This window comes from Hipposideros armiger, unplaced genomic scaffold (genome assembly GCF_001890085.2).
Source record: "Hipposideros armiger isolate ML-2016 unplaced genomic scaffold, ASM189008v1 scaffold_1021, whole genome shotgun sequence".
NCBI classification, from domain to species: Eukaryota; Metazoa; Chordata; class Mammalia; order Chiroptera; family Hipposideridae; genus Hipposideros; species Hipposideros armiger.
The window spans coordinates 234,472-246,771 of NW_017732371.1; the positions used below are offsets into that span (position 1 = coordinate 234,472).

Genomic DNA, 12,300 nt, shown 5'->3' on the forward strand with positions numbered 1-12,300 from the left:
GCAGCAGGCCTTGGTGTGTCCTGGCTTTTTGCAGAGCTACCCCAGGCCTGGTTCCGGAGGCAGACATTTTCACTTCACAGTCTGGCCTCTCCCACATGCCTCCAGGTCCAGCACAGGCAGCAAACAGCCATGGATCGCTTTATAACTCCTACCAGGTGGTGCCTGACTGGTCACAGGCAGTGGCTGATCTGGGCCTGTGCTACAGCCCTTCCCAAAAGGCCCCAGAACCAACACACTTGGAGGTTGGCTTCAGACCACAGAAGAGCACTGCCCAATTAGCCCCAAAAGTGGCAGACCCAAAGGGAGGTCTCAACAGGCCACCCAGCCCACTGGGGCAAATCCTGCTCTGTGCAGTATGCCCCTTTATCTTAAATGGCCAAGCTCAAAGGCCCTTCAGTGAAAACCTGCCCACCAGTGCTTGCACATACCTGTCCCCTCTACACCCCCCAAAAAACTCGCTCCAACCCCTGAATCCAGAGTTCTGCCTTTTGAGCATTACCTTCCTGTTCTCATGGCTGGCACCACTCATAATAAAATAGCCAATCTTCCTCCACTGTAATTCTCATTGTTTAGTAATTCTCATTCTCATTGTTTGGCTCTGCTCTTGCCAGATGGATGAACTCTTTCTGTCCTGTAGCAGCAGTATTTGCAGCTTCACCTTCTTGGGCTCGTGTTTCCTGGACTAGTAAAGTCACACTAATGCAAATAAGAAGTCCAGTGATCATAGATGCTTTTGACTCTCAGCTTCAATGTTAAACTCTTCTGTGTTTTGTCCTGAGAATCACCCATGTGTCTCTTTATAGTCAAACAACTACAACTGGAATTTCCTCAATTATTAGTACTGTGTTGTATTTTATTTAAACTGACAGCTTGGACATGATCTAGGACCTAAGAATGCCCTATATAATTTTTTTCTTGTAAAGATTATGCATTACTGTAAACTCTCATTTTGAAGCCTGTCAGAGAACTCAGAAAACTTCACACTTCTCTATGCACTATCTGTACAAATTATTTCATTGTCAGGGTTGGGGTGATGTTATAATAATACTATCTGTTTGCCAATACTAAATATTCTTCATGTGTATACCAAATTGGCAAGCGAGATATAATTTTCTCTAAAAGGAATTCAAGAAATGTCTTCATACAGCAAAACAAACAAACAAAACGAAACAAAAAACACAACTGTTTACTCCTTTGATAAATTATACTCATACAGCTAAACATATAGATGAGTATTTTAAAATCTCACTTATAGGATAATAATTCGAAGTCTTAAAAGTAGTTATTTTTCATAATAATGTCATCTCAGTCTGCCAAAGTGTAAATTTAAATCACAGTAAAGCTTAACAATATAATTGTATTAATTAGAGATACGCTCTTTTCTTTGGAAATGACTGCATACTTGCAGTACAGAATATATCTACTGAAAATTGTCAGGAAATGTTTTCTTTAGTATTTGATTTAGTGCAATTCTATGTATGACATTTGGTCACTGTGTTTAGGGTTTGAAAACAAAACTTGCACGCAAACCAACATTCTGTTTATAACCATAGAACACTAATGTTTGTGTTTTATTATAGTACAACCAAAATATACATTTAACAGATTTCAATAATTTTAGATTACAAGACTACAGTTCTTTTAAAATAGCAAAACTGTTAATTCAAAATTGATAGCTAACCACTTACAATTCCAGAATTAAATTACATAATTAACTGACAGATTTTTGCCCTTTGCCCCAAAATCATCTATCACAAACTTACTATAAATACTTTATACTACAGAATATTTAAATGAGAGGTATAAGTCATGTACATGTTCCTGTCTTTGCACTGTCAATGTGTAGCATCTTGGTATTTTAATCTTATTTTTAACCTCATATGTTAGCTAAATTACTTAAATATTGTGGTCATTTTCTGTGACAAAAAATATATCTTTCTATAAAAACGCTTTAAATATCTTTTTTCTAAACTATCCATTCTGAATAAGGCAAATCAATTCCAGCATGTTGTCTAAGACAAATGTAACATTCTAAAGGGAAGCTATTTCAGTTTTGATTTCCATTTTTACTGATGATACATATGAAATATGTCTTTAAGTTTAAAATATTTAAATTAATATCAGTGTGTAATTTATGCTTTTGTTTAATATTTTGTGGGCATCTAGATGGTATTAAATTGTCCTTGAAATTTTAATTTTGATAATGTTTCAAGAAAGAGGCACTGGCCACTGCAAACTTATTTTTTAGTTTAGTCTATACAATTCAGCGGGAACAAAACTTGATAGAATATGAAGAACCAAAATATAGACCAAAGGCGAAAATCAAAAGTAAGGCAATTTTGCAGGCAGCATATTGTAAATGTGTATTACCAAGCCAACAGAATGATGAGATTTTGTGTGAATTATAAATCTTCTACCACTCTTGTGGCTTTTGCAAATTTTTAAATTTCTCTATGACTATCATTCCTTCTCTTGATTTGGTAGGTTTCCAAAAATGTTTTATTCAATAATGTGAATGTAGTGTTTTCAGCTCTTTGGGGTGAGGGTAGGGAGTTGGGGGAGTGATGGGTTCTACATAAATTAATTACTTAGCTATCCATTTCTAAACAAACTATTAAAATTCCCAATAAATTGAATGTAAATGAATGCAGACAAGGCAGGATTGCATTTAGCAGCATACATTGCTGGAATGAAACACAGATGAGAATATGGCAGTCAAAGAAGTATGTATTCAAAATGGGGGAGAAAACTATGAATTCAAGAATAGGACTGATTCTGGTGGTGAGCACACAATGTGACATATAGATGATGTCACATATACAGAATTGTATACTTGAAACCTGTGTAACTTTACTAACCACTGTCACCCCATTAAACTTTAATTAAAAAAAAAACAGAACAAACATATACATTTTAAGACCTCTCCATAGAGAGCTGATTTGTAAGCAAATGTATTTGAAACTTTTAACTATAATTTTAGTTTTCATTATTTCAGGGAATTTGGTAAAATCTTCAGTGGTGAGGAAGTACATATTGTGTCTCATCTCTAGATTTAATACATTTACACTGTTCCTCTAAGTGTTCTAGGCAATTAAAAGGTTAAAAAATTAAACATAGCTTAGATGTCCTCTATCTTTATAAATACTGGAAGTCTTTGCCCCTATGTTTTTTTTCAATATGACCTTTTATTTTACTAACAATGTTTCAAATATATATTTAAGTAATTGTCATAAATTAATAGTTTTAGATCCAAAGGAGCCAGATTATTAGCTGTACAGTAAAGTAGGTTCCCCAAATTTTGTCTGAATAACTATGATAAGAAGTAATTTAAAAATGGCTTGGACATTCATATTTGGATGAAAACTAAAATTATTTTCACAAGTCAATCCTAACACTTAATTAAGCTCCACGTAATTTTCTCAAAGCCATCCATAACTTGATCATTACTGTCTGATATACGAATATTTGAAAATCTCTAAAAAATAAAACATACTCCCACTTATTTGCTTTGAACTTGTTACGAGTTCCTGGAACATTTCAACCCAGCAAATCAGTAGTTACAAATACTCTTGTTATGATAATCAATGAACAGTCTGATCTTACTACAACTATGGTTACGCATTATTTTTTAAAAGAGTGATTTGTTCTGGTTTGCTTTTTAAAAACAAAAGATCTTTAAGTTTTCCTTATATTGAAACATCTACAAATATTTATGAATTTCATATTAAAAGGGATACTTAACCTCACCTATCAGTGTGGCTACTTTGAGATAGGTAAGCGATGTAAATAAAGTGAAATGTAAGACAGAATGTTTTGAACATAAAGCCAGCCATAGACATGACAGTGAACTCTGTACTAATCACACGGGTTCTCAGAGGCTTTTCTTTCAAGACACGTAGAATGCATGAGAAATGAGCAATGTCTGCTATTTAGTTTTCTGAAAAGCTGCCTTCCATGTGAGGAAGTGACTAATTTTTCATTTCACACTAAAAAGGGTGTGAAAAGGCGAAACAGAAGAAGGCTAAGAACTGTGTTTAAGAAGGAAAGGTGAGTCCTGCTTAAACAGGCAGGAAGCACACCATGCATATTCAGAGATAAAGTCAAATTGTAAATATTGGAAAGTGCTAACACAATATGAAAAATGTTTATGTTGTTTGTCTTCTTTACATGCATTAGGCTTATTTATTATTAAATTACTAAAACAATACTACTTCAATTACAGCACATAATCTCAAAAAATGCAAAAAAAGATTATGTGAAAAAAAGATGTCAAAGAGTTAATTTAACCCTTTCCGTTGTCAACATTTTTGCATTTGTTCTGTTACTCAACAAATATATCTCCCTGCTCTCCCACCACTGTTGTCTACTTAATTCTATCCCTATGTATGTACATATTGTTTTTTTTATTCACTCAAAAAAAAAATCCAATGATCCAATATTCTGGAAAGAACAAAGGCAGTAAATGGAAATAATTTATAGAGTATGATTAGTTTCTTTTTTAAAGAGGGAAAGTACATACTGAAATCCCATTGGTTGTAAATAAATTTGCGTTCATTCTTCCCAAGATCCTTTAGAAAATTTACTTTTCCTCAGACTTTGCTAGCAGTTTGTTATAATCTAGAATTTTTTTAACAGATGGATTATAAATTGGCAGCCCCTTATACTCTGGTGAATAAGCTACATTACATTTCATTCACTTTATTTGTGACTGTTCTTTCTTTTTATGGGGATGTGAGTTTTCCCAAAAGCCAGAATTTATGGCTGTCTTTCCTTCTGTCTCCTAACAGATCCCATCTGCATGCCTTCCCATTAGGATGCAGTATTCATCATGATGTTTCCCTTATTTTATTAAAATATTTCCCCCCATCTTACTAAAATATTTATCAAGCATTCTGTCCATGTCAAGCTCAGCATATAATCTAAAAACACATAACTGAGCACCCACCTTTCTCTGTGAACCTGTTACTCCTGACAAGTCATCGGGAATCCTCGGAGGAGCATTTACGCCCTTCAGTAAATCAGTGCTGTCCTACACTAAATAACCCCTGTGGTCTGAAAGAAATAATGCACTTCTCCAAATTCCTAAACCATGCACCCAGAGCGAATGGCTGACTGGGAAAGTTCCTGTTGATAATGTGAGCTGTCTGGATTCGTGTCTTCCCTCCGATTCCTACCACAAGGCAGCCAGTTCTAGAATGGAATGATATATCGGTTCATAAGAACATATAATACAACAGCATGATAAACTCCATGCTTAATGGCCATGCAAGGGAAACGAAGCACCTCAGTACGATAGCAAATATGATACTTGCTTAGCTCACTTATTTACATGACATCATAAATTCAAAACCTCAGAACATAAAACATTTACAAAGGTTAAGTTCCTACTTTCAGGATAATTCTGGCACATTGCAGGTACAAATTTCATTCTTGGAAAACGGGTTCAGATGAACTATTTGCCCTTACTATGCCATATTCACCATACCTAGTCTTACTCAGATTATTTTTCTTGTGCCTTAGCCAAACTCCATGGAAAACTCGTACGAGTTAGTATAAGGGGTGTACAGAACAGAAGACAGTATTTTCGCAGTGAAGGAATTCGTTTCTTTAAATTAAATAGAAAACTACGTGGCCACAGCTCTAGGGAGCTCATCCCCGTGATGTCTTCGGTTTCGTTTCTTCTTCATTTCCTGCATGTGCTTCCACTTTGGGCTTCCCTTGTTTTGCTGTCTCCGCTTCTCCCGGTGCCACATCTGTTTGCAGTACTGGTCGAGGCTGAAGTTCGGGCTGCTAAGGATTTGGATGTAGTCTTTGTATCTCAACCGTGACTCAGCCAACAGATCCTTGACCTGCCCCTCCTCGTGCTCTGCCCTCTGGGTATTTTCCATCTGTTCATTCTCAATAACATTCAAAGTCAGCTTCACTATGGTGTGGATAAAAGTATGCTCCTGTGCTTTGCAGTAATACATCCCAGAGTCCTTCTTCTGCAAACTTCGAATCAGTAGCCCATATTCTGTTTTGATGATCCTTTCATCGGATTTCAACTGCAGAATTGGAAAAATGTAGGTAATAAATGAAAAACAGAGAGGGCTATGAGCAAATGAAAACAGCCTACACAGCTTTACCTCGATGAACCTAAAAGATATAGTCCCTGTCTCTCTGTCATCAAGCATAATATTGTCAGCCATAGTTGAAGAGAGTGAAAAATTCAACTGAAATAATAGCTCCCAAAGACGCCTGTTTGCATCTCATTACATCTAACTGAACATTTGGAATACAGTTAGTTTTTCTCCAAGTATAAAGGAAATCTGTAAAACTTAATGAAGTAAAACTGGAAACTATCAACTGACCACCTTCACAGAGATTTTAGATACTAATTGGTGTTCTACCTATAATGTGGAATAGAACAATGATTCCAAAGGAATTTACTCTGTTTTCTAAATATTAGCAAATAAATGGTCTGAATAGCATGTGGAAACTGTAAGTGGTGACTTGTTAAAAGGCAAACGGAAAGGCATGGAAACAGCCTTTTGGGTGTTAGAGCTGTAAGTGAGCAGGCCATCGTCAGAAGGTTAGCAACATTGGAAGCTGAATTTCGCTTTTGAGTCTGGATTGAATTTTGATACTGTGTGTGTTGTGTACATGATACTTTAGACTATGTCATTTGTGGAAATATTTGCCATACCTTGATATACTATAGCACGGTAATGTGATTTCAAGTGTGAGAACACTCAATGAACAAAAGGAACCTCTCCTGAAATGTGACGCTCTTTATCCTTTGAAGCGCCACTACTGAAAGGCAATTCAAACGTTTAAGCTTGCCTGGCCCCCGGGTCTGGTGGTGTGAATAGGGAACCTATCTTCAGTAAGGCGAAAGGCATGTTTACCGACACAAGAGCCCTGTTTCATGTGGAGTATTGTTAAGTGGCTCAGCATTAAGTACAATCACAACAACAACAAAGAAGTCTGGAAGGTTTCCCAGTTTACACGTCTGCCCCTGTATCAGAGACTTTTAGTTGATGGGAATCAAGGAGGCATAAAGACGGCTAAATTAAATTTATTCACAGTGGGTGGATGAAACTCTGCATCTTTATGTGAAAAATATGTAGGAAAAACCCCTCCATTCTGGAAATATGAGAAAAGGAAAAGAAACATCTCTGGCGACCAGCCCAGTTAACTAAAAAGTATATGGCCAACCACCCTCTGTGCCAGAGAAGTACAGCTGGCGGGGTACCACGCGAGGCCAGAGGCAGGTCACAGCGCGGATCCCTGCTTAATGAGGCTGAATGGTCTCCAGCCCTGCCTTTGCTCTCCACGGAATCCCCACCATCAGGGTTTTGTTTGTTTGTTTCCCTTACTTGGCCCATTTGGTGAGTTGGGTGTGCAGTCTTTTTTTTTTTTTTCTAAGGGATTTATTCTAAGGAACCAGACATTTTTAAATGCTTTTATAACACAAACTAACCTTAAATTCACTTGCATTTGCAGTAACCACGGGATTTATTTCACTAAAATAAATGTGTATTCGAATTGGGAGGGCTCTGAAAGCCCAATCTGAAACAGGAACGTCAATTGGAAATTTCACACACTGGGTATATTTTTTCCTTGAAATAATTTTACTGAGGAAATCATTATTTTTTTTAAATGCAAATTCATCTTAGGACATAAAGCACTGACTCCATAGTCTAGGTTCTGGTCCTTATCTGCTAGGCTTCCTAGGATGACTCATTTATCTTCCCTGCTTAGTTTCCCATTTATCAAATTAGTGACATAGCATATGGTGGTTTTCTTGAGGGGGTTGGAGGGCGGGGGATTAAAAGTAAAGCTCTTTGAAGGTTAACGTGTGAAGTATTATTAGCAACATTATAGACTACTGCCAGTTTGCCAGAGAGATGATGTTCTGAAGCCTTTATTTCTGTAATTCTCTTAATAGAAAATGACCTATGGTTATTAGCATGACAATCAAAGCGGGTGACTTCATTTCCGGTACATCTCTAGATATCCTTTTCATAACTGGTATTCTTGCTTATGTTTAAACTGTTTAATGTGGCTTTAAAGGTTGTCACAGCTCTGACTCACTACTTTTCATTGTTCTTTAATCTTCTAACAGGAAGAAATTATGACTTTGATTTCACACATATTATGCCACACTTTGTCATTGTTTTTTTGCTGTTCTCTTGTATTCTGTTTATGTCGCTTTACTCTGAAGTCTGGTCCCTGTCCCTCCTTCCCAATCTCTTTCTGTCCCCACATGAGGGAGAGTTTTATAGGCACCACCTGGCATTTCATTACTCCATTGTGATCCTCCACCTTCCCTTTCTTCCACAGTATGCTTAATTTTACTTTGGTTTTTGACCTACAGATATAAAACTTGTTTTAATAAATTTTAGGCTTCGTGGATTTATCTAATGTCTGTTAGATCATTTAAGTGATTTTTTTTTCTTTCTAAAATTTCAAAAATATGCCCTTAATGAAATGGTATCTATAACAAAATACATTTGGAATTGACATATTTTCATAGGATTTCTGCAATCTAGAGATAGAAATCGGTGGCTCAGAAATTAAGTGGTTGATTCACATTTGCCTATTTTACATTCTCATTCTTTGTAATATTTTCATTCCATACTGAAATAGGATGCATTATGCAGACGGTATCTCCACAGTGAAATGTCAGCACAGTCAATTTAGAAGATTCAGCTCCTCTACAAAGAGATAATGTAATCTCTGGTCACTAATTTAAACTCTTAGAATTTTCTCCATTCTAGAAATGATAAGTAAAAACTGCTCAGCCTTACAAATCAAAACCATGCTTGAACTGGGGTCGACTATCCATTTGCCTAATGTGAACAAGGATAATATATTTGGCATTATTAAATGTAGATCTTCAGTGAAGGGCAATTCATTTAAAATGAGAAGAGTAACATGGAGAGGGACAAAGGACATTTAGGTACTAAGCGGCAGGTAAAGGTCAGGGACTTCATTCTCTGATAATAGCAGCCTAATGGTAATTCCTTTGCAGATAATTCACCTGTCAGTTCTTTCATAGCTAAAGCATTGCACATGTCATAGACGTGACTGGGGCTTCAGGAATATCTCGTTTCTTCAACAAACAGAGAAGGAAGGCTTATTTGAAAATAGTGCTGAGACAACCGGCTCATTATTTAAAAGAAAAAAAATCTAATGTATACATGACTAGCTCCTAGATTAATTTAATATTTTTGAGTAAATGTAAAATGTAACTGTAAAAATAAAGTCATGAAACAACTAGAAAAAATATATTTTGTTCCATTGAAGAAGGAATCTAAGCATAATGACAGAAATCATACAGATATAAATCAATAGATTTGGTTACATAAATTATAACATTTTTGTTGTTAGGAACACACAAACATTTTTAGAGATATAGAATATAATAAAACATATATATGCGATACATATATATATATACTATTAATATCTGTAACATATAAACCTTTATTAAAATAATTTTAAATTTATACATTGATGTAAATTAAGCAAATGCCTGTTAAGGTAATTCACCAATTACAATTGAAACCAGTAGCCAAAAAACATGAGAAGGTAAGTTCACATCGAGTAATATTCAAATAAATAGACATTAACATACCATGATACTTTTCCATGTCAAATATAATGATTTTCTTAAAATATACAATTTTGCCTCAGGAGCTCAGAAAATGCACTGATATGGTGATTTTGGTGGGAAATCAGCAATAATACAATTGTTTATCTCAAGCCATAAAGATAATTAAAGCCTTTAACTCACTTTTTTTTTTCAAAGTATTTGTCCTAAAATATTTGTCCTAGTTGGAAAAGTAGACAAAGATTTAGATGTAGAGAAGTTGATTACTTTTTATAGGAGAAAATAAGAGCTATTTAAATAAAACATGGAAAGTTCATTGATGACTGTGACATCAGAACAGTGGAGGTGGGGGACAGAAAAAAACATGGTATTAAAATTGAATGACAATGGAAAATGTTCACACGTAATGGTTAGTGGAAAAAAGGCTGGGATAGACATCAAAATAGTATTTGTGCTTATCTCTGCTTAGAGGTCTCACAGTGCTGTATATCTTATTATATTTTCAAAACCATTTATATTGCTTTAATAATATAAAGAACAAAAACAAAACAAAGAGAAAAATGCAAATATTTCAAGATGCTTTTAAAATATTTTAAAAATCCACAGTAAAAAAATACTACCGTAAATGGCATGAGGTATTGCCTCTTTTATTCATTCAGATCTCAAGAGTTCAGCAGAAGCTTGGGGACTGCCGATTAACTCACTAGTTACAGCATAAACATCATCAATTTCAAGCACAGCTTTAGAGGAAAGTCAGCAGATAACTGACTCATGACCTTCCCAACAGCACCCAACTGTGAAACAGCTCAGTAAGGAAATGTTCTCCCCCTGGCAGAGAATAACCTGGTGACAGCCTCTGTGCCACGGGAGATCTGGACCCTCCCTCAGGGTTTTTTGAGTGGATGAAAGATTCCAAGCTGTGACCTTCCTGGTAAGGAGCACAAGGTATCCTGCTGGGGAAAATGCTTCCGATCTAGTATGGATTTTGCCCCTTTCCTCAGCTCAGGAAGCAGTACTGCATATCCTGGGCAATGTGTAACTACCTATTTACAAAGATACATGAGAATACCAGTTGAAAAATTAGAGCTAAGATACTGTTAAGTGAAATTCAATAAGTACACTATTTCCACTCCACTGAAATTCATGGAGCATGGTACCACCATGACTGTATGATATACAGTTAAAAGGTAAACTAAAGTAATGCATAGCATTTTCAGGAATATAAAATATGTGAATGCAAACATGCCAAGGCAAATATATGTATCTATAATTGGGAGATTACCCCAAGCAGAGCAACATGTTTTTTTTACAGTAGTCAGATTAAATTTATGATGGAGAGAAAATCATTATTAAAGAATTCTATGTAACTGAAAATAAATTATCAAACTTTATTAACTGTAACACTTAAAATACTGGTTTGGGATGTTTAAAAATAAAATGTTGCAATGTATCTAAAAGAAAACTTGCATGTTAAAAACATCAATAATATTCTAATATTTCTTGGATAAAATGTCGATGCTTTATGTGTTGAAATGAAATGAACTTGTATGTCAAATATATTTCAATATATATTGGTAAAATAGGACCCTTAAAATAAACATTTAGTATAAATATGGATATGCCATAATCTTAGAATTTATGGATATCAGTAATAATGAAGAATCAACTTTTATTGGAGAAATTTGACACAGTAAAGAATGAAGTTGCTTCCTTGGTATTAATTATGTGGACTGTCATCATTTTGATAGGAAAACTTATTCTTGAAGATCTTTGATGAAAATAATGATGTAACTTTTTAATATAATTGTGGCACATATCCTTAAACCAATTTATTATGATAAAATGTGATTCTTCTACTCTAAGGTTTTTTAACTTCAGCACTACTGAAATTAGGGCCAAATGATTCTTTCTTGTGAGGAACTGTACAATGTAAGATGTTTAACATCGCCCCGGACCTCTATCCACTAGATGACAGTAAAACCCTCTACCCACCCAGGTGTGACCACCAAAACTGTTGCCAACCGTGAATGCTCTTAGAGCAAAATCGCCTGAGGTTGAGAACCACTGTTTTATATTAACGTTTGAATGATTACATAAGATATTTTAAATGTTAATAGACTTATCAAGGAGGTTGGTATTTTAGAGAACATTTGGTCCATCTCTTTATATAACAGAGAAACTGAGTGTCAGAGAAGTTACACCCTGCTCTTAATCCTCAGCAGTCTAGCTGAACACGTGATCAGTGCTCTTTCCTATTTTACACATCCTCCCTCATAGGGAGGATATGCAATTTTATATGTGTATTTTATGCTTGTGAATAATCCATTGCTTTGAAATTCACATTCTTATATGTATTTTTCTCATTTTATTTTCACAATAACTTTTGAATTTCTTTTGTTCACAATGATAAATTTCTGGCCTACAGGGACTAAGTGATACTACTAAGGACAGAGGACTATGCTTTGACTCAAGACATCTAATTCTGAATCCTGTGTTCATTCCATTACTGATTAAGTGTTCTTAGTTTAATATTGGGAATTTCAGAACTCTAGACTGAGAATCAGTGGTTTCTCTTAGGCATTGAAGTAGGAAAGTCAAAATTCTGCCAATTAACCTTTGTTTCTGACATTCAATTAATATTAATACAGGATTTTTCAGATTACTCAAACTCATCCCATTAAATTCATATCTACGTACCTCAC

At 35.2% G+C, this 12,300-nt stretch overlaps 1 protein-coding gene across 1 annotated transcript in view; it reads right to left on the bottom strand.

Annotated features, from left to right (window-relative positions):
* Positions 1–1,538: 1,538 nt before the first annotated feature.
* The window catches only part of SEMA3D (semaphorin 3D), a 208,834-nt gene continuing 198,072 nt past the window's right edge, over positions 1,539–12,300 (bottom strand). Inside the window, 1 exon segment of the mRNA XM_019631619.1 lies at positions 1,539–6,044. Within this exon segment, the coding sequence (XP_019487164.1) occupies positions 5,625–6,044 (420 nt within the window). The 3' untranslated portion in view covers positions 1,539–5,624.